At 30.9% G+C, this 24280-nt stretch overlaps 1 protein-coding gene across 1 annotated transcript; it reads left to right on the top strand.

Annotated features, from left to right (window-relative positions):
* The first annotated feature begins 7334 nt into the window (after positions 1-7334).
* Positions 7335-9064, top strand: LOC106776308 (phosphoserine aminotransferase 1, chloroplastic). The gene has a single exon (XM_014663714.2). The coding sequence runs from the start codon at positions 7422-7424 to the stop codon at positions 8655-8657; it is 1236 nt and encodes a 411-aa protein (XP_014519200.1). The 5' UTR covers positions 7335-7421; the 3' UTR covers positions 8658-9064.
* Positions 9065-24280: the final 15216 nt, after the last annotated feature.

Raw genomic sequence — 24280 nt, 5'->3', positions numbered from 1 at the left:
CGGTGTAAATAATTTAAATAAATTTAGTGAATTTAATCATTTTAACCAAAATTAGTTAAATTTATTTAACATTTCAAACGTATTTTTCAACTAACATTGAAGAGGAAATGTGTCAAACAATATAAACAATTCAAAGTTGTCATAAAACATGTTTTGTAATGTATATAAAAGAACTCTCAGCTCTATCAACTACATCTCTTTGGGTTACTTAAGACAAAACCATGATAACGTTTATTGGGTATCTAGTCCAAGACAGCTCGCAGTCAATAAGGCGACTACTGAATTGTTCCATAAATGGATCACTTAGTCGAACATCGGGTACAGGGTATTAGATACTATGCTTTCTACACCAAAGACTGCATCTACTTTGATAACACTGTCACTCATTAAATCAGGATATCGTCTACCAATCTCTCATCAACCTACAGAGGACATCCTCTTATTGGATAATTTAACTAAAAATTATTTCAATTTCTCATAGTTAAGTTGACCATTAGGCCTTTGGACCAATGGACTCATATCTATGTTAATTCGAGTGGGGCCTATGGCCAATGAGGTTAACCTATAAATAGTATTATAATTGTAGTTTGATTTTCATTTTTGCATTTAATTCATATTTGACTAGAATATCTGACCAAGTACTGATTTGAGTGAGGGTTGGAGATTTTTTTTAGGTTTCTTATCATTCAGCAGTAAATTAAAAGGCTTAGAAGACGAGTATTGAATAATGAAAAATTGATGGAAGTATAGAAGACAACTTTACAATATATGTTTAGTTTCTTAAAAACACATTTAAAATATCAAATAAAATTTAAAATATTCGATTAAAAAACTAAATAATTAATTTCAATTTTCATTTAAAGTTAAAAAATAAAAACATATTCATTCTAAATAGTATACTCATTTAATTTTAACTTGAAAATTGATTATCTTATATATAGCAAAAGAGTAATTGTTTTCTTTGAATTTAAGATAGAAGTCAAAGATAACTAGTTTCAAATATTTTTAAGAAATAATAGAAAAGATATTTAGTTTTCTGCTCACAATTTTTTTAAATAAAAGTATTTGATATAATTAGTTAAACATTTTACAGTTTAAATAATAACTATTTCTGATTCGTATTATATACATTTATTTTTAAATAAAACCATTATTGTGACTATTGGATACAGAATAATAGAGACTAAAATTTTTATATTTGGAAAAGGCTAGGCCAGAAAATCGAAAGTATAAAAAATATTATAATTAAAATAATTATTCTTAACGTAATTTCAATAATATATTTCTTATTTATTAAAATTTTAAACTGTATTTTGATAAATACAACAACTAAAAATATCAAAATATAATGTAAATAATTATCTCCAAACTTGTAAGAATATAAAAGAAACATGTAATAACAATAAAATGACGACAATAATAATAAAAAAACATTAATATTTTTAATATTAAATTCTTTTTAATGTGAGAAATAAAAATCTAAGAATAAAACTCAGTCAATCAAATAACACTAAGATAAAACATAAATATAAAAAAAAAAAAAGTGCTTAAAAGTTATTGTTCTTAAATATGAAGAAATATAAGATTAAGTTTTTGCGTGTGACAGATTTTTTAACTATAAACTTCCAAGAAACGATTTTAATAATTAAAATGAAGAACCATGTATTCTAAATCAGTTAATAAATTTCAGCTAAATGAATAAAATAAGAATCGCAATTTTGTCGATACAGCCGTATATTTTTTTTTCTCTCTTAGAACACTCCTCTCCACTTATATTAAAATGAAACAAAATGAAATTAATTTAATTTGACTTTTTTTTAAAACATAATGAAAATCCAACCTAACATATTAATTAGACATCCCTTGGTAAAATGTTATATAAAGTTTTGCATTTAAAAAATATTTTTCTTGTGACTAAAACAATGGTTTGAGTGAGATGTTTGGGTAGTGACCCGTCAACCAACCATCTTGCATATGCACATCAGTTTCGATCTTTCATAGAAAGTCGCATATTTTTAAAAGTGAAGAATACAAAATTGAATTGAATTGAAAAAGGTCCAACAAAAAAGTAGAAAAGTTATGTTATGAACTGAAAATAAAATATCTAGGAGAGTTAACTACATGGAATATTATAAAATTTTGATTAGATAGTGATATTTTGACAATTTTTTTTAACAATAAAACACGTGTCATTATTTTATTGGTTTATTTAAATTTATGTTTAAAAAGATATTTAAAACGAATCAATCACAAACTGTCACGCATACATTATCAAAATGTTGTTAAAAAGAATTATTTCCATTTCGATTACATCAATTTAAATTTAACTAAGGTTAATCTGAAAAGATGCAAAGATAAAATCTATTTATTTAATTTATTAATACATAATGTTATGGCTAAATGTTACCTATTTTGTTTTCTCTTTTACCATATTAAGTTTTTAAAATTTACTATGATGCTTCATATTCTTACAAACTTTTATCGGTCCTTTTTAATATAAAAAAAATGTTAAATAGGTCATCAAGGCTGACTTACATATATTATTAATCTATTTAACTTTTTAATTAAAAATAAAATAAAATAAAATATTTTTCAAAACATAAAATACCAAATTAAAATATACAAAATAAATATTTTTAAAAACACAGTACTTCGTTGAAAGTAGAGTATGCCTTAAAAGTAATAAAAAAAATATATGGATTTTATTAAACTTTTACAATTTCAATTTGGTGATTTACAATCTTACGTGGATATGTACCAAATATAATGATAATATTTTCAAACAATAAAAGAATGATAAATTATTAAACGCAAAATAAGTATACATAAATAAATATTATAAACTGATTATATGTTTACGACTATAAAAAAAATCTATAATTTAATATGAATTCATATTTTAACTGGAATTTGATTTAATTTAAACTTTTAATCTATAAATAAATCAAAAAATTTATGAATTAAAGTAAGTTTAAAACATTCAATCTTAAACGTATATTTTTAGGTGTACAATCACCTAACTCAGAGAAGTCACATCTAAGTGGCATTTAACACCATCTTAGTTTGTGGAAAAATCCCTTTGTTTAGTTTAATATGTAAAATTTGACATTCTTTTAACTAATTCACACTATCAAACATTTCAAAGATCATAAAACATTAATTAAATCATGACAGTACCAATTCATATTATGCACTAAAATCAATTGAAAAAAATTACTTAAAAACAAAAATTAGCTTTTTTTAAATATCCCAATAAATATATAACCAAAAACTATAATTTATTCTAGGAGTTAACATAAACAATAAAGGAGAACAGTGATGAGTGAGCAAGTAAAGAGAAAAGGAACATAAACTGCACATAAAATTTGAACCATTTACAAGAAACAAAACATACAAATAATATTGAACGGTCAAGGGTTCACTAAGACCGAACGGTGATACAAAATGTTAGGCCGAACGGTTTCACAAAATAAATAACCGAACGGTATTACATTAATACCAGAAAAAGAAAACTAAGCTAAGGACCGGACGATCCTGCACTACTCTCCGGTACAATATCTAAAGGTTGGTCGACCTGCAGTGCATCCTCTAGAGTATCTTCAACAACGTCTTCTGCTCACACCCAAAGGATGATCATCGCAGTGAAGAGAACAAACCGAACGGTCAAATATCGAACGACAACATAGACAAAGACAGAACAGATAAGGGTAAGCTTACGTATATTTAATTAATCATCCAGTATACATATAAACATAAAAAAAAAAAACAAACAGTACAAATAACCTTTCATTCATAAAATCCTCACTCATGCATAGCTATAAAAACCGAACGTTCCTCTATCATGACCAACCACTTGACACTGTCCGGACTGTATGAACCATGTAGCTCGACGTCCCTAGCACCCGGTGTGGTGTAGTAGCTGGCATACTCATCAGCTGCCACCCGAGATTAGTCCTACAACGATCATCTGGTCTTATGACCACGGACTTCCTACTATTCCCACACATGAATAACCTTCCTCTACATGAGAAAATGTCATCACGGAATATCAGGATCAGGACGACAGCAGAGTCTGACCATGTTCATACTTTACCAACCATAATCAATCGAGAGACATTCCTCCAATGGAATTCTCTTACTTAACCAAATTCACCCAATTTAAAAGAGCACATACCATCACATTCAGAAGAATATACAAGATGAAGAGAATGACCGAACGGTCTAACAATAAAGGGAGAATGGAGTATCAACAATACTTAACTGAACGGTCTAACACAAAGAAAGCTTGAGAACTATCCAAAGCAAACCAAAACTGATAAAGGATTTGTGAAGATGACCGAACGCTCAACAACTGAGTTAAACTTTGATGTGACTGAGTACTATAGCAATCAGATCGAACGTTTTTGGAGTAACAAAGTTCTCTTCAATAGACCGAGTGTCAGTACAAGACCGAACACTCTTTGGGGGAAACAAGTGTCAGTATAAGACCGAGCACTTTCACAAATAATTAATATTATAAACCGAGTACTTTAAGGATCAGGTGCTGGTGTAAGACCGAGCACTAAAATAACCAAAGGCTAGTCTATGACCGAGCACTTGGTGTAAGACCGAGTACTTTCAATCGTAACAATACTAGTTTATGACTAAGTATTTCGAAAGACCGAGCACTAGATCTATGACTGAGTGCTTTACATGACCGAACGTTCTTTGGATTAGTAATAATAATATGAAACTGAATGCTTCATAAGTTAAGTGTCAGTCTAAGACCGAACACTTGTATGACCGAACACTCAGTTTATAACCGAGCGTTCTTAAACATATGTTATATACTAAAACCGAGAGGGAAAGACTCCCTTGACTTATTAAAGAACCAGATTAGTCAAAGTAGATAGCAAACAATGTAAGCCTCACAAGACCAATCGGTCATCAACTGACTTCAGTCAAGACCGAACGGTTTAAAGGGGAGGACGGAACGGTCCTAATGACCTTCGATCACAGATCTCATAATTTCTAAGTTTCATACATTTCTCTAAGTGCATAATCAATATCAAACAATTCATGCAACAACATACAATATTCCAAGATACCAATTCAATCATCAAACATACATGAACTCATGCATCCAAACCATACAAGGAAATCATAATTAAATCTTATAAGCTTCCCTTACCTCTAAAATCCAGCTAAACTTCTAAGTCTTGGGCAACAACTACTTCTATGGGTTTCAAGGTCCAAGGTCTTATCGGAGAAAGGTATCCACCATTACATCAAATACACAAAATGGATTCAGAGAATGAATTAACAAACACATGCAAGCATGGCACGATTCTTGCATGCAAGGAAGACAAAGAACTTCAAAGGACAAAATTACTTACCAGTTCAGAATGGAAGTCTGATCGGTGTAAAGTGAAGGTCTTGACGCCGAGAGTAATTAATCTGAAAGGAGAAGTATGATCGGAGGAGGAGAATAGGTTAGAATTCTAGAGAGAAGTTGGTAAGGTATAGAGAGAAGGAGGAGAAAATGGAGGTTCTGGAAAGTTGAGTTTGAGGAAGAAGAAAGGTTGCATGAGAAAGTGGTGCCAGATTCAAAAATCTCACTTTAAATACAGCCACCAAATGGACGTTCGGTTCACTCCCTCTCTGCCACATGACTTCCATTATCTGGAAATTCACATTCACTTTGCAGCCACACGTCTACCGAGGGCGGGGAATTAAATGCACGACAGATTTTGTCTCCCACCCACATGAGGAAGCTGAAAGGGTTTTGACAAGTATACCCCATTAAAGAGGGTATTAAATGGGGTGTGACATCTTTTCCCTTGCCAAATTGTTCAAAATGTTTTTAGACAATTCAACACTTCCAATTTCACTTAATAGTCTGTTTACACGTAAAAACATCAAAAATAGTATCAAATCATACTGATATAATCACATGTAAACAGAAAATTTCATTGAATATTTTACCACTACATACAAGACACAAAGACTTACATGCAAGAATAATAACTATATTTAGAAAAAAGAAAAAAAAAATACTTACTCAAACTGATAGATTAAATTTGAAAAATTTATTGAGATGATCACTTTAGTGACCTCAAATATTCAAATAGAATAATAAAAAATAAAATAATCTAAAGAGAAAAAATATTTAAAATAAAATAATTTCTAAAAAGATTACATTTTTTAAAATAATAAAACTTATTTATAACTTTTTTTATATTAAAATATTTCAAAAATATTATCAATCTTAAAATACTATTTTATATAAGTCTTTACGTCTAATCAAATATAAATTTTCAATTAAAACACAAAGTTAAAAGAAAAAACAACTATATTTGTCGTCCCTAGTTATTAACACAAATGATACCTCTCACTTCCTCTCCTTGTCTCCAATTACATAATTACACCAACTTTTCGCCACCAACCCAAAGCATCTTTCGCAAATTGCATTGCACTCGTGGATACGATTTTGACATCTTCTTTATCACCCATGTTATGAGCAACAAACTTGCTTATTTTAATTATTAAAAAAAGAGAGAGTAAAAACAAAATACAAAAAAATAGTAAGATAAACGTTAAAAGAGATGAAAAGATTATTATAAATAAATATTATAGAACAGAAGATAACGTATGCATTAACAGTGACATGAATTTTTACACTGTATTTACCCAAAGTTATATGTATTAAAAAAATACACATAATAACATAATAATATATTCATTATATTTTTGTATTTTTAAAAAAATTATTTTTTAAAATTATTTATTTTAGTCTTTTAACTCTGAAATTTGATTTATTATTGTCTTATTGAAACAGTACTTATTTTCAATTTGGAGCATATATTTTTTTTCTTACTTATTAAAGCCATACAAATTGTCTCATTATATTATTTATATAAATTTTAAGAAACCACATCAATGTTGAATAAAAATGACCAAAAATATAGTAGATATCATGTGAAACATAGGCATACAAACACTAAAAAATAGAAATATATATGCATTGAAATTTTTAAGTTTAATAAACACACAAGAACATGAATCAAAAAGATGTCTTAGGCAACTAATTTAAAACGTATCTAATGCATAAAGTTCATTGTGTTCCCAATTCTATGATAAAGTTTAAAACATAAGAAATTAAAATTGCATCTTACATATCTGAAAATAAAATAAATGACGAGGAAAAAATGAACAATTTTTATAAAAATAAAAGAAAATTGATGCTATACACTTTTCTTGTCAAGTTAAAAAAGAAAAAGAAAATCAAATAGTGAATGAAATCTAAGAAATACATGCCCAATGTGGGACTCACTATAAATGCTCGCTTCTCCTTCTTTAGATCTTTGCCTCAAACACCATTCTCCATTTCAAAGAAAACCAAACTCAAAAGACTAATTTTCTTCTTCGTCATCCACGTAACCATGTCAATGGCAACTTCTCCTCACACCGCTCTCTTCCAAACCCGCACCACCCCTTTCCGCCTCTCCTCCCCTCGCTCCACCTCCTTCAAACCAGCATCAGTTAAATGCGCCACCCAGCTCCACACCCAACCCCCACCCCTCACCCACGCCCAAGATCGCGTCTTCAACTTCGCCGCCGGCCCTGCCACCCTCCCGGAAAAGGTCCTCCTCCGTGCCCAATCCGAGCTCTACAACTGGGGCGGATCCGGCATGAGCGTTTTGGAAATGAGCCACCGCGGCAAGGAGTTTCTCTCCATAATCCAAAAGGCCGAATCAGATCTCCGCACCCTCCTCCAGATCCCGCCGGAGTATTCCGTCCTCTTCCTCCAGGGCGGCGCCACAACCCAATTCGCAGCCTTGCCGCTCAACCTCTGCTCCCCTGACGACCCCGTCGACTACATCGTCACTGGCTCCTGGAGCGACAAGGCCGCCAAGGAGGCGCAGAAGTACTGCAAACCCAACGTGATCTGGTCTGGGAAATCCGAAAAGTACACAAAGGTTCCGTCTTTTGGCGATTTGCAGCAGAATCCGGGTTCTAGGTATTTGCATATTTGTGCCAATGAGACCATTCACGGGGTTGAGTACAAGGAGTACCCTGTTCCTCAGAGTGGTGTTTTGGTTGCTGATATGTCATCAAATTTCTGCTCCAAGCCTGTGGATGTGTCAAAGTTCGGTGTTATCTATGCCGGCGTCCAGAAGAATGTGGGGCCCTCTGGTGTGACCATTGTGATCATCAGGAAGGACCTCATTGGGAATGCTCAGGGTCTCACTCCTGTGATGCTTGATTTCAAGATCCACGATGATAACAATTCACTCTACAACACCCCTCCCTGTTACGGGATCTACATATGCGGGTTGGTGTTTGAGCATTTGTTGGAGCAAGGGGGGTTGGTGGAGGTTGAAAAGAATAATAAGAAGAAGGCTGAGATTCTGTACAGTACAATTGATGAGAGCAAAGGGTTCTATAAGTGCCCTGTTGAGAAGTCTGTGAGGTCATTGATGAACGTGCCATTCACTTTGGAGAAATCAGAGTTGGAGGGTGAGTTCGTCAAGGAGGCTGCTAAGGAGAAGATGGTTCAGCTGAAGGGACACAGGTCAGTGGGAGGAATAAGGGCTTCCATTTACAATGCCATGCCCTTGGCTGGGGTTGAGAAGTTGGTAGCTTTCATGAAGGATTTTCAGGCCAAGCATGCTTGAAGGAACCTCAGTCAGTGGTTTGAATTGCATAATCATAATCACACAAACCATTGCATCCAAGTTTGGGTGTGATGCTCAAAATTCTACTTTTTGTGCACTAGCTTTTATCTAAGTATTTGTCTGGTATACGCCGAAAGGGTCGAATATGTTGTCAGGTTTTTGCTCTCTGTAGTTAGGTACGCTTTCTTCTGCCATGTTTGATATTCAAATTTGTGTCGGCTAGGTAATGTTTTCATTGCACTTTACAGTTGTTTACTTCTGAATAAAGAAATCAAATGAGGATGAAAATTGAGACATATATTGAACTGATTTACTGCAACAAAGTTTGATGGAAGGAAAAATTATTGTCTGTATGTCTAGTGTTGGTGTATTGCAGGCATTGAATTTGAATGAATCAGAATTTTCAATGGGCTTTTTTAAATTCTATTCTGTAATAAGTTTTGAATTGTATTTGTTGTTTGATTTATAATTTCAGTGTACAGATTCGAATTCCCAACTTTTAGAGTGTGTTTTTGCTGCTACTTTACGCAATAGTTCTGTACTTATTACTTTATTAAAATGAAAGATCTAAAAATGGAAAAACTGTAAAAGAACACTACATTTTCTGGTAAAAATTCAAGGTTCTGGAAAAAAAAAAACCCGGACCGGATTTGACTCTTCGAACTCATGAAATTAATACGAATCAGTGAAAAACTGGTTTATCTAAATATATGCTGTAAGAACTTATAGAATTATTTGAATCGTCTTTGTTTTGTTTTATTTTACTTTTTAGCATCACAATTAATTTTTCTCTTATGATCTTTTAACTATTAAAAGTAATTTTATAATTATCGAAAATAATTCCGGTTTGAGCCATTGATGTACCTAAGATTATAAAATATTGGTAAAAAGATAATTGTAGGTAAGATACTTCAATCACCTATGCAAACTATTTAAATCAAATTCTAGGTTTAATTAAAAATAGTACTAAAGAAAATAATGTCAGAAATAGGTGTAGTTATCTTTTGTGTAATATCTCACTGTTTGATGTCTTCTAACTCTTAATTATAAGCACCTAAAGCATTTATCCTTTGTTCCAATGTCATGAATTAGAAAGATGGAAAATGAAATTAAATGGATGAAACATAGTGAAAATTCTTAATTTGATTTCAAGTCTGTTGAACCACATTACATGTGAAATTTTGTTATAATTTTATTCTTTCAAAAATATTTTGTGTAGCAGAGGATAAAACTCTGTTACACAATTTTTAAAATTTATCTTAAAAAATAAAAAAAGAAAAATTAAATTGTCTTATATCTCAATTTCTAACAATATAAGACTATTATGTATTGTATATATATTTTAAAAAAATATATAAGCTCATTTACTCCTGTGTAGAAAGAATATATAACAAGGCAATTTTTGCAGGACGTGTTTATTCTTTTACAATTGTATTAAAGTTAAAAGGAAAACAATTATAAACTATTCTGTCAAATAAGTCCAATAATGATTGGACCAAAGCTTTATGGGTTTAGTCTGTTCATTCGGTCTCGGACAGTTTTTTTTCTTGTACTTCATAATTTTAACATGACATTCTTGTAAATTTAAAAATTTCAAGTTTATTTGAGTTTTCATTTTCAGTTTTAGATTATTACGAAATGTACTATCCAAAATACAAATTCATATTTTGGGTTATATATATTTAAAATGAAAATTTATTGTATAATTTGAAATCTATTTTTCAATAAACATGTACATTGGCCAAAATCTGGATTGCATAATTATTACTCCTTCAATCACTAGTGCTTTTATTCTAACTATTACCATTTTTAATTCACTCACATCAATGTAATATTATCATCATAAGTATTGTAACAATTATTATTGACATCACCATTTTCTCCATTTATGTAATTTTTATAGTTGTTCTTAAACTTGTTAAAAATTAGTTAATTGAACTAAATTATGTTACATATTAATTTAATATTTAAAAAATAAATTACGTATGCAAAACTAAACTTATACAAATTATGAAATTAGAAATATACTCTAAAATAAAATATTTATCAGTAATAATTCAAATAATTGAAATAGTTTAAACAGTTTGAAAATAATTTAGAGTCTTTTAATTTGATTGAATTTGCTCACACCATGAAGAGTTAAATTTAATTTATTTAGTTGTTCAATTTTCTTAAATTTCTTCACTAATACATGCATCATACCTTTTACAAGGTTTTCTGGTTAACTTCTATCTCCGAAACCGGTCTATAGATTAGGATCTTCTACCTCTCCCATCATATAACTCATCATTCTCCATGTTAGAAAAGTAGTGTCTTATATCTTAAGCCAAGAGAGGGGTGAATTGAATTTTACCTTAAAAAATTAATATTTTCAAAAGTTTTGTAAAATCTTTGGTTTTCTTGAAATCAATAAAATAAGAAGTGATGAATCAACAATAAAAGAGAAAAAGTAAAGAGAAAGATCAACACAGGCAATCTATACTGGTTTGGCTAATCCCAAGTCTACATCGAGTCCTCCTTCAACAACATTAGTTGAAGGGAATCCACTATAAATTGAAAGAGTTTACAAAAATACAAAGATACCCCTCTCAATGTACTTCTCTCCTTTCCTAACTTGGTTTCTGAAGCACTCTCCCCTTAACTATTTATAGGCCATAAATAGCCTTTTTCTTAATTATTATTCTGATTATTTAATTATTTTAGTTTTTTAATCTACCACCACCGAAAGTTGTTTTGGTCATTTGCTCCTTCAATCATTGAAAGTTTCTTTTTCCACTTGTGTTTTTTTTATTTATTTATATATATATATATATATATATATTTTAATTTTTTTTGGAAGAAGTACTACTATTCATTAAGGTAAAATACACACGTCTTACATTCTTCCAAATAACAAAAATTTTCGACCTAAAAAATTCAACGCTTCAAGAAAACAGATGCGGGTATGACCACTTCATATCTTTTTCTAGTTCCCATGTAGAGTCACTTGTTCTCTTATCCCAAATCATTTTGACTAAGTTGATTGTCTTTCCCCCAAGCTACTTCGTTTGATGGTCTTTTATACACACTAGTGGGTGAAGTCACCCACAAGTAGACATGATCCCCAACTACAAACTCCAACAGTCTTCTTCCTTGATCAGCATGCGACTTCTGCCTACTCTAAGAAGCCTTCATTCTTTCTCGTATCAATTTTACTTTGTCAATGGTTTGATGTAGTAACTCAGGTCCTACTAAAAATGTTTCACTATCCTAATTAATATCAGCACAACGGAGTTCAACATCGTCTGCCATACAGAGCCTCAAATGGTGTCATATCTATACTTTCCTGAAAGTTGTTATTATAAGTAAATTCTATTAGAGGAAGTATTTCATCCCAACTACCCCGATGATCCTATACACAGGTTCTCAATAGATATTTTAACAACTAGATAGTTCTTTCAGATTGTCCATTGGTTTGAGGATGATAGGCAAAACTCCTTCGTAACCTGTTACCTATAGCTTCCTCGAGAGTTTGCTTGAAACTAGAAGTGAACCTTGGGTCTCTATCTGACACAATGCTCAAAGGCAAACCGTGCAATCTTACTATCTCTTTTATGTACAATCGTGCCAGTTTAGCCATTGACATCCTCATATTTACTACTAAGAAATGAGCACTTTTTGTCAATCGATTTATGATGACCCAAATAGCATTATGACCTCTCACCATTCGTGGTAAATGGGTAACAAAATGCAAGACAATGCTACCCCATTTCCACTCTGGTATGTCCAATTCCTGCAACATTCCTCTAGGTCTCTGATGCTCCACTTTTGCTTTCTAATACGTTAAACAGGCTGCTACAAACTGCTCTACTTCATTCTTCATTCTATGCCACCAAAAGAACTCCTAAAGATCTTGATATATTTTAGTCATGCTTGGATGCATGTTAAAATGACTCTTGTGTCCTTCTTTAAGGATTAACCTTTTTATCTCCGCATTGTCTGGTACACACACTCCACTTTTAAATCTTAACACATCATGAGATCCTATCCTAAATTCCTTAGCCTGTTCTGTTCCGGTCAATTCTGCTGCCTTTTGTAGGCTAGGGTCCAACAACTGTTTCTTCTTGATTCAACTTAAAAAGTCATTAGATATAGTTAGACTACTACATCTAATGATATCTTCTCCAAACTCCATTTGCAGCTTCAAATCTCTAAACTTCTCCACCAACTCTAGTTCTTTGATCATCATGTGTGAAACATGCACTATCTTCCTACTTATAGCATCAACTACCACATTTGCTTTTCCTGGATGTTGCAAAAGTTCAAAGTTATAATCCTTCAAGAATTTCACCTATCGCCTTTTTCTCATATTCAACTCTTTCTGATCAAATAAGTACTTTAAACTTTTGTGATTGTTGAATACTTGAAATTGGATACCATAAAAATAGTGTCCCTAAATCTTCAGAGAGAGCACCACCGCTGCCAACTCCAAATCATGAGTAGGATAATTCTTCTCATGAACCTTTAGTTGTCTTAAAGCATAAGTCATTACCTTTATTTCTTTCATGAGCACACAACTTAACCCCTAATGTATAGTAAACCTCAAAGGATTTACTTGGGTTAGGGATTACCAACACCGATGCACTCGTCAACCTTTGTTTTAGCTCTAAGAAGCTCTTCTCACACTTGTCCGTCCAGACAAATGGTTGATCTTTGCGAGTTAGTTGTTTTAAAGGCACTACTATGTTAGAGAAGCCTTCTATAAATCTTCTACAGTAATTAACTAAACCAATAAAACTCCTTATTTCTGTTATAGTCTTTGGCCTCTCCCACTACAACACTACCTTAACTTTGGCTGGATCTACCGCTATGCCTTGAGCTGATATAACATGTCTAAAGAATTGCACCTCATGCATCTAAAACTCGCACTTTGACAACTTTGCGTATAATTTATTTTCCCTCAAGATCCGAAGCACAATCCTCAAGTGTTTAACATGTTCTTGTCGAGTTTTGGAGTAGATAAATTTGTCATTTATAAAGACTATGACAAACTTATCTAGGAAAGGTCAAAATATTTTTTTCATGTACTCCATGAACAATGTTGGAGCATTAATTTCTCTGAATGACAATACTACATACTCGTAGTTCTCATATCTAGATCTAAAAGCAGTCTTCTGCACATCATTTGCCTTAACCAAAATTTGATGATATCCAGACCTCAGATCTATCTTTGAGAACACTTGAGCTCCATGTAATTCATCCATCAAGTCATCAACCTAGGAAGAGGCTACTTATTCTTGATGGTTAGCTTTTTCAACTGCCTGTAGTGACACATAATTTAGAGCTACCATCATTCTTTTTCACCAACAACATTGGTGCTCTCCATAGTGATACATTTGGTCAGATAAATTATTTCTCCAATAACTCTTTAATATGCTTCTTCAACTCAACCAACTCTGTTGGGGCCATTCGATATGGAGTTATTGATATTGGCCCAACTCCGGTTACTAAGTTATTGGAGAATTCTACTTCTCTTTGAGGAAACAATCCTGACACTTCCTCTAGAAACACATAATCAAACTTATTAATTATGGGAATATCAAGATTTTGCTCATTTCTCTCAACTTGCGTATGAGTTAAGATAATGAAACACATATATCCTTCTTTGACTTCATGCAACACTTGTTGCAATGAAAACAATTCTGATTCTTCAAAGTTAGGAAAAACCAACTTCTTCTCACTATAGTCTATAAGGATACCTTTGACAGGTACCAATCAATTGCTAAGATTACATTTAGACCTTGCAGGGGTAAGGATATGAGATGTACTTTGAATTTACGTCCTTCTACAACTATTGGGCATTGAGGACACATATTCGACGTTTTGATCAAACTAGAGGTTGTAATAGATACCATAAGATTATACTACAACTCTCTTACTGGTAGGTTCAACTCTTGAATAAGAGTTTCAAACAAAAAGGAGTGTGTCGCTCCAGAATCAAAGAACACATTCAGATTTCTATTTGCTTTCATACAACAACCAATAATGAGATTACCTAATTTAGCAGCTTCAGCTCTCGTCAAGGCGTAGACCCTTCCAGTAGCTTGTGGCCTATCACCAATCCTTCTCTGTTGGAGCAGTTGTTGAGGTTGAGCTATTTCCATTTTTCGAAAGGGACAATCTCTAGAAAAATGTCATTATGTAATGCAAAGAAAACATTTGTCCCGTATAGTAACTTGTGGAAAAACGTTCTTCATATGAGGTCCTCCACAAACGTAACATTGGATTCTTTTCCGTTGGAGGTGCAACTAATGAGGATTTCCTTGAAATCTCTAAGATTGAGGTCTTTTGTAAGGTCAGTTCCATACACTCTACAAGAACTCGACTTCCTTGGCACGTCTTACGTTGTCTGAAGAATACTCAGCATAAAACTTTTTCTTGAAAAGTTCTCAAGTTATAACTTTGTCGCCTTCCTCTAACATTAGCTTCATATTGTCCCATCAGTGCATTGCTTCGTTGAACAGTTAGTACACCATGTGCGCTAGTCTAGTCTCAAGTGGTCACCTTTTAGCATCGAAGATTCTTTCCATTTTTCTGATCCATTGATCAGCCTCGTCCGAACTCGTCCTCCTGTTGAAAGTAAATGGGTGGTGTTGTAAAAAGTTTTCTAAGGTCCACTTCTGAACCTTATATGAGGTGGAGCTTGAGACGGTTCGGTAGATGCCCCATTTTCAACTAATTGTCTTAAAGCTTCCACATGTTGTTGTTGGCTAACTTTAGAATTTAGGCTAGCCCCTTTCAATTGTTGTAGAGCCATATCGTGTTGTTTGTTGAAAGGCATTTTAGTCGCATTAAAGCTCAACAAACCTAAATTCCCCACTAATGTAGTATAGGGGTAACCTAGGGTCTAATCCAAGGACTTGTTCTTGTTAAGTTTTAGAAATGTAGAATTATACCTAATTATGTATTTACTAAGACTAGGTGGGGAAAGAAAATATGAAACTAAAATCTAAAAAGAGAAACTAAAAGAATTAAAATCTAAGTAAAACTAATGGAAAAGTAGAAAGAAAATAATGCATGATATCTATCCTATATTATGGTAACTAATGCAATCTGTATTAACAAGACTAAGCTAATGCAATTAAAAGATTCTTAAAAACTAAAAAGAAACTAAAACAGAATTCACAATCTAAAATTCAAGTAATATGAAGGAAATCCTAATTTGGTAATTAACTAAGTGAATGAACAATAAGGACTATCATGGGAATGAATGCTAAGAAAGAAATTAAAACAGTAACTATGAAAGAAAATTTGAAAATCTAATAACACCCAAAATCAGAATTGAAATGCCCAAATCAAACTAATCAAACAACAATGGAACAAACTTCCTAAAATACAATTCCTAATCATGCAATAACCAAATCAAATGCCAAAAGCATAAAGGAGCAATGAACAATCCTAAAGCAACTCAGAATATAAAACTGAAATGTAAAATTGCTGAATGATAAGGCAGGGAAAAGTAAAGTCATGTGCGTGAATCAAAATTAAAAGAACATGAATCATAAAATTGTGCAAAGAGGATAAAAGAACTGAATTGTATTTGAAAATTGAAGAATTGGAATACAAAAATTGTACCGAAAATCACAAAGGGAACCTCACGGCCTGTCACCCACGCGAGAACCCTCCACAAAATCCAGTTTCGAAGAACGGTGTATCTATTCTACGAAAGCTTTGAAATCTAAACTAGAGCACGAGAAAGCGAAAAACCTAAGCTAAGTGCAAAGTCTGTCACCCAATGCACGTACTATTCTTATTACAAAACTCCCTTTTTATAGGGAAAAATCCAAAACAGAAAAGAAAAAGAAAAGGGGAAAAGGGGAAGAATCTGAAAACGAACCAAGCCTCTAGAATCATCTTCAACTAACTCTTGATCGCGACAGCTTTACTTCGTTCTCCAACTGACACCGGTCCGATCAACATCTTCTGGTCACGCATTTGGGCCGATCATCCTTTTGGGCCTTGGATTATTTTCTTTGCCTTCATCCTCCGTTCACGCTGCTTCTGGTTAGGATTGCAAGCTTCTGATCAAGATGCCTTGCTTCCGATTTAATTCCGATCAGCTTGGGCCTACTTCCATTGGGCCTTTGAAGCTCGCGTCCAGAGTTGCTGCAACGCTTCTTCACTCTATTGGAAGAACCCTATCTCGAGGGTTGAAAGAATCGGGGAAGAATCCTAAATTTGCTCTAGCTTCTCTGCGCACAAATGAACACACATTAGAAGACCCCTCTTTTGCATCAGCACATCAAAACAGTGTGTTTCATTAAGTCTCCTAAAAGGAACTTCAGCCCATCCAGCCCAATCCATTTGCAAAGGCAGCAACAATGCAGTGCAGAAACAGCGGTCCAAAAGTGACTTCTCCATTCAGTGCTGATTCAAATGTGGCTTGGCCCATTTTTCCAAGGGCAAATCTGCAAAAAGAAAGAAATGAAAAATTAAACAGCAAAAAGAAAATATAAAAGCCTAAAAAAAACATTTATTTTAATTTTATGAATATTTTTCTAAAAGAGAAAATACCTAATTATTTAACAAACCTATTTTATTTAACTAAAAAGGTGAAATTAACACTATTTTAACAATTAAAGAAAAAATACTAAACTAACCTAATTCTAGAAAATTAAAAGCTAAACTATCCTAAAAAAGTAATATTAACATAGAAAAATAAGGAAATTTAGACACTTAACATTGTTGCATTAATGTGGTGCCCTGCTGTTAAAGAGTCGATGCAATGGATTTTAAAGCCCTTGCCAAGCTAGGCATATCAGAGGTTGGAGGGGTAGGTGGTCTAGGTATCATTATTCTGTTCACATAGAGAATTATCGTTAGTATGATTTATTATATAGGTTTGTAGGATAAACACATAACCCTTAGGTCATCCTAATGACGAACCTCTATAATACCATTAATGTAACATCCCATTTTCCTCACATTTAATATTTCATAATTAATATATTGCATCATTAATACAATCGTCCACAAGGAAATACAAAGGAGCTCACTTTAGAAAATAACTCTTCTCTACTATTCTTTTTTTTCTCTCTTCACTTGCACTGATTAGACGTTATTCCCTCATCTACTCTCGCACGTTAGATAATCTCACAAGCATAATTGCCAATACAAACAAAAACAAGTAAGGATGAGCTAACGTATACAAGATCATTCATAAAATATTTATAAATATTTACACATAACAATAATTATATTGTCATGCAATAATCATATTGGACTCAATCACTCTATCATACAATAATAATATTAGACTCAACCATTCGGATTAAAGGTTGATGTGAAATCATGAGAGGTCTTGCACTTATGGGGTTCCTTACTACTTTTTACAAACAAATCACCAATACATACACCACGCCCTCCACAAGGTTAGCCCGTTAACGCCTATATCCAAAACTGGCCCATGGACTAAGACCTTCTACCCCTCTCACCACATAACTCATCTTTCTCTACTTGAGATTAGATGTCTATTAGAATATCAGAATAACCTCCTAGGACTCCCAACTTCAACGTGTACACTAATAAAATGTCACTACAAAGTCTCTCCACAAGACTCGTACCATGTTCAGATTCATAGATTCATAGCCAATAAAATGAATTCATCACAAATTTTCATATCAATTTATTAAATATATTACACAACAACTTAACATTATATGTATAATTTGTTCAAGATCTAGAAAAAGAATTTCATTGTAATTTAATTGGAGATTTTGCTTATGAAATAAATTGAAAGCTTGTTTAGTAGACTTTTAGGAAAGAAATTCAAAAATACGGATAGTTACATAATAACATTATATCATCAATATAAAACCCTATAAATGTTAGTTTCCCTCACCTTTTTTTTTTCCATAATTCTTTTCTTAGTCGAAGATGATTCACATTAACCTTTCAGAATCTCTACTCTTTTTGTAAACTAAAAACTAAAACTTTCTTTCTTCTCTCCTCTCCTTCTTAATTTTCTTCTCTCTTTTCTTAACTTGGTTTCTTAAGCATTTCCCTTGTCCATTTATAGGTCATAAATGATTTTTTAATTATTTTTTTATTTAATTATTTTAGTTTTTTAATCGACCATCACTAAAAGTTGTTTTGGCCATTTATTCTTTCAATCACCAAAAAGTTTCTTTGACCACTTGTGATTTATTTATTTATTTTTTAAAAACATTTTGTAGAAGAAATACTTAATAAATATATATGGATGTTACATGTTTTGTAGACGTCTTTGTTAGTGAAACTAAGTAATATTATCATTTGTTGTTTCACTAAATGTGTATTTATTGTAGTGTTGCTTACGATTTAATTTTAGCATAAAAAAATATAATGAAGTCTGTCTTTATTTTATTAAAGTATCATTTATGGTTATTCATATAAGCTTTTAGATTTGATCTCTTATTCTTTAAAAATTTCAATTTAATTTGTGTTTAATTGAGTAAGCTTAGAGTCATGGTTGTTAATAATTCAAACATAATGATTATTTGAATTTGATACAAAATAACGTTTTTTCTAGAATATTTTCCTTATATATAGTGATGACTTTTTAAATTGATCTGAACTAAATTTATTTGATATATAGGTTAAAGTTCTTTAATACTATGCTTTTGGTTTTTTATATGTTACTTTTTGTGCATATTAGTTTCTGGAAGATTCTAATATACTTTTTTTAATAAAATTCAATTAAAAATAGGGTTAAATATATTTTTAGTCCCTATACTTTGGGGCGATTTTGGTTTTAGTCCCTCTTTCAAACTATAGTACAATTTAGTCCTTCAACTTTAGAAAATTCTGGTTTTAGTCTTTTTTTACCAAATTTTTTTAACTTTATTTGTTGTTTCAAGCGCGTTTCTCAGTTAACATTGGAGCAAAAATGTGTCAAACAGTGTTTGTTTCAAGCGCGTTTCTCAGTTAACATTGGAGCAAAAATGTGTCAAACAGTGTAAACAATCCAAATGCTATAATGAAACGTGCTTGAAACAACAAATAAAGTTAAAAAAATTTGGTAAAAAAGACTAAAACCAGAGTTTTCTAAAGTTGAAGGACTAAATTGTACTATAGTTTGAAAGAGGGACTAAAACCAAAATCGCCCCAAAGTATAGGGACTAAAAACATATTTAACCCTTAAAAATATAATTTTGTTGAGTACTCATGAACCATGAAAAATTTCTAAAAAACTCAAATGAAAATTTTCAAATTTATTATTCCAGCCTATCTTTTATATTTGTAAATTTATGATAAATTATATTCATGAGAAAAAACCACTGCAATATCAATTTTTCATTTATGCTTTCACCAATAACTCACCCCAACCGCTAAACATGATTAACTTCTAATACCATTCTCAGTACTTAAAAAATCAAATTAATTCTTCTAACAAAAAAGAAACACAACAACGTTATTTTAACTTACACAAAACAGTTTCTTTTTATGAATAAAAATCAGGGCCTTGCTTTATATATATTTAGTCATGCTAATTTTTTGGAGGTACAGGATAAAAACTTAGAGGTAAAAAATACGTATTTGACCATTTCAAGATTAATTCTAATTCATATATTTAGCATGACTAATAAACAACGAATTCGTATATAACATGACTAAATACATATTTTTAATTCTATTATAATTCTATAATTTTATAAAATTAAAAAATTATGAAAGCCATAAGTTTTTAATATTGTAATTTTATTGGTGACAACATTAGTAGAAGGTGACCCACAGGAAAACAGTACTATCACCCAATTAAGGGGCACATAGTTACATTAATTAAAAAAGAAATTAAATAATATGTATTCAATTAAAAATATAATTTTATTTAATGAACCATAAAAATTTATAAGAAATTAAATTAAAAGTTTTCAAATTTATACGTGAATTCAAACTTAATTAAACATATATATATATATATATATATATATATATATATTTATAACAATTTGCGTAAACATGTTTTATTTTATCTTCAATTATATTTTAAAATAAAAAATATAATTAAATATATAAGTATTCTGATTTTATCTTTAACTATATTTTAAAATATAAAAAAAACATATAAACTACTAATATAATAAAAAAATAACCGCAAATATATTTACAGCATACTAATATAAATTTTCTTTTAACCATTACACACAAATTATATATTATCTTTTATATAACCACAAATATATAAGTACATCGAATTAAAATAAATTTAAAACAGAGATTATAAAGTAAATTACTTAAAATCATAAAAAAATGTTCAATATATTTTATTTAAGATGATTTTAATATTTTAAATAACTTATAATAAAATATCTGTAGTAAACAAGCTTTCAAGTTAAAATTTTAATTAAACGATATAAATTCAACCTATAAAAATAGCATTCTAATAAAAGAAATAAAAGATAAATAAATAAACAATCAATCTACCTTTATTTTAAATTTTTAATCAACAACAAATAAATCAAATCCTAATAATATATTACATTATCCAATAAAAGATAAGATTTATAAAATTTTAAAAAAAATATATATTAAAATTTTGGAGAGAGAAAAATTGGTATTAAGCATGACTAAATACATATATTTAATTGTATTATAATTCTATAATTTTATAAATTAAAAAATTATGAAAATCATAAGTTTTTAATATTGTAATTTTATTGGTGACAACATTAGTAAAGGATGACTGACCAGTAATATCACCCAATTATAAGAGTCACATAGTCACATTATTTAAAAAAGAAATTAAATAATATAAATTCAGTTAAAAATATAATTTTATTTAATGAACCATAAAAATTTATAAGAAATTATATTAAAATCTTTGAAATTTATCGTGAATTCAAACTTAATTAAATATATATATATATATATATATATATATATATATATAACAATTTGTGTAAACATTTTATATTCAATTATATTTTAAAATAAAAAATACAATTAAATATATAAGTATTCTTAATGTGACATCCCAATAATATACCTCATGTATATAAAATAAGACGTCATCACATACAATACTAGAAAGCAGTTAGAGGTCATCACATACAATACTAGAAAGCAGTTAGAGATGAGAGATGTACTTAAGTATAAGGATTACAGTCATTCACAAAGTGAGTAAAAATTTGAAACTTAAAGTGTTAGAGTATCTCAAAATACATAAAGCTGGAAATGTTTCAAGAACGTGATAGTGCTATTGAATCCTAGAATGTCTAAGCAGCAACATCTTCATTTCCTTCCAAGACATTCTCTAGGAAGACCTCATTCTCATCTGCTCACATCCAAGTAAGTGGATGATCATTGCAAAAGAAAAAGCATACAAGGCACAAACAAGCAAATGCAAGGGTGAGCTGATTATATAAAAAGCATACAATTATAGCAACATATACATATCAGATTTAACTCAAGTAAAATACATACAAGACAATTTATAACATAGAGCCTAGCATGTTATATTCTAGACTTGACTCGTCCGGACTTTAGAATGAGAGTCGAGCTATGGCGGGTCATGCACCCGTCGTGGCTTATGAAACTTGGGTTTCCCACCCTACCACACTCACGAGGTTAGTCTGTTCCGCGCCTTGGAGCATACTGGAAGCCTCCGAGACTAAGACCTCCTGCTACTCCTCACCACATGATCCAATCCTCTCTATGTGAGAAGAGAGGCCATTGGAGCGTCACGAAAACCCCCAAGACTGAGCTCCTATTTTCATTCCAAAACACTAAGAATCTCACCGAAAGATTCTACACACATGAAACTTAGTTTGCCACTTGGATCGTACTTTCATTACTTTGTAATCATATACTTTTTGCCAAAATAAACATATATATAATCTCAACAATACCTTACTCACCAATCACAAATTATAAAAATAACTATTCCCTAATTTAATCTAAGTTAATCAATACCATAATCTTTTACAATTTATTTCCAATGCCTAAACCTTGTATAGATATAAAACCATGTTCCCTTCAACTATATTATAATAGTTATATTCAACCATACTTCTATTATAAATTTTCTAGTAGACCATTGCACAAACATTTTTAATTTATATTAAACCAACATTCATATTATAATATTATAAACAAACCTATTATTATATATAAAACTATATTATATTAATAAAATATAATAACATACAAAATGTTATATAATATTAGTATAATTTATATGTGTTACGTAATTATATTTTATAAATACCTATATAATATTATGTTACAGTATATATAATATGTTACGTGTATATATATATATATATATATATATATATATATATATATATATAATTATGTGTCAGTATATATAATATATTTTGTGTATATATATATATATATATATATATATATATATATATATATATATATCATGATACGTATTACCTCAAAAATAACTTATAATACTCTTTTAATTATGAAATTGCTTGCTAAATTATTCATTATCACGGAATGTTTGCTCCCAATCTCACTTCACTACCCAAGGCTCTCAACGAGTTTTAATTAATTTATTAAAGTTAACTAAACTAGTTTGTTGTGCTCTAAACCTCAATAGCTCAATTTTTATGTTTTACCCCCTCTCACAATACTCTGAAACAGTACTTGTACACTTATTTAATACCTATATACATGTTATCACTGAGCCCTTACTCCAAACCCTCTAACAAGATCAATTTCAACCAAAATAGATTAATTTCAACAGAGACAATTCGTATACATCCAATTCACATGAACTATTTGAATATTTAAACACACAATAATTATACACAGCTTCACAGTCTCAATTTGGGCATCCAGTAAAATTAAAAATTGCAGGACAGTTTCACAAACACATCAGTTCAAATTCATCATGCAAATATTTTATAAAATAAATTCCAAAAAAATAATCACCAAATTGGTGATAGAGACAGCCTTTTACAGTTAGAACGTATGCAGAAGGGAAAACAAAGTAAGAAAAGCACATGCAACTAGAAAAATTGGGTGCCCTAGGTCAAGATAGTGAAGAGAAAAGGGAAAATTTACTTACCCGATGAAATGAAGAAATTGTTCGGTGGGAATTGAAGCTCTCCGCACTAGGAATGATTTTGCTGCAACAAAACAGAGATTCAACGGTTCAATCTGCTAGAATTTTAGAGAGAAGGCAGAGCATTTGAGTTTGGTCAAGGTTTCAATTCTAGAGAGAGAGAGGAATCTGTGAAATGAAATTTGACTTGCAAGAAAAGGACCCCTCCCAAGGTTCAAGTGTCCTTGGGTCAATGGGCCTCGCTTGTCAAATTAGGGCCCAATAGCCTTATAAAATTTTCAGGGGTGTTGCTCCCTACACCTCCCCAAGTGGGACCTGTACCTCCCCACTATTTTAATTTATTTCAAAAATATTGTACACCTCCTCATATTTTCTTTTATTCCAAAAATACCCTACACCTCCCTATTATCCAATCTTTCTCTTTCTCTCTCTACGTTAATAGAGCATTTACATGGCTCATTAATGGAGCATTTGCATGATTCAAATTTGAAATTGTGATATATTTTATTAAATAAGTTTGATTCAATCTTATTTTTACTGTTGAATATATTTTTTTCTTTTCAAATTACTTAATAAATGG

This window comes from Vigna radiata, chromosome 11, assembly GCF_000741045.1.
Source record: "Vigna radiata var. radiata cultivar VC1973A chromosome 11, Vradiata_ver6, whole genome shotgun sequence".
Taxonomy (NCBI): domain Eukaryota; kingdom Viridiplantae; phylum Streptophyta; class Magnoliopsida; order Fabales; family Fabaceae; genus Vigna; species Vigna radiata.
Note: the sequence above shows the minus strand (reverse complement) of the source record. Positions and strands in the feature narration are given on the sequence as shown.

Excerpts from the sequence above, each read along its gene's own strand:
- LOC106776308 (XM_014663714.2), top strand. The coding sequence starts at position 7,422 with ATGTCAATGGCAACTTCTCCTCACACCGCTCTCTTCCAAACCCGCACC.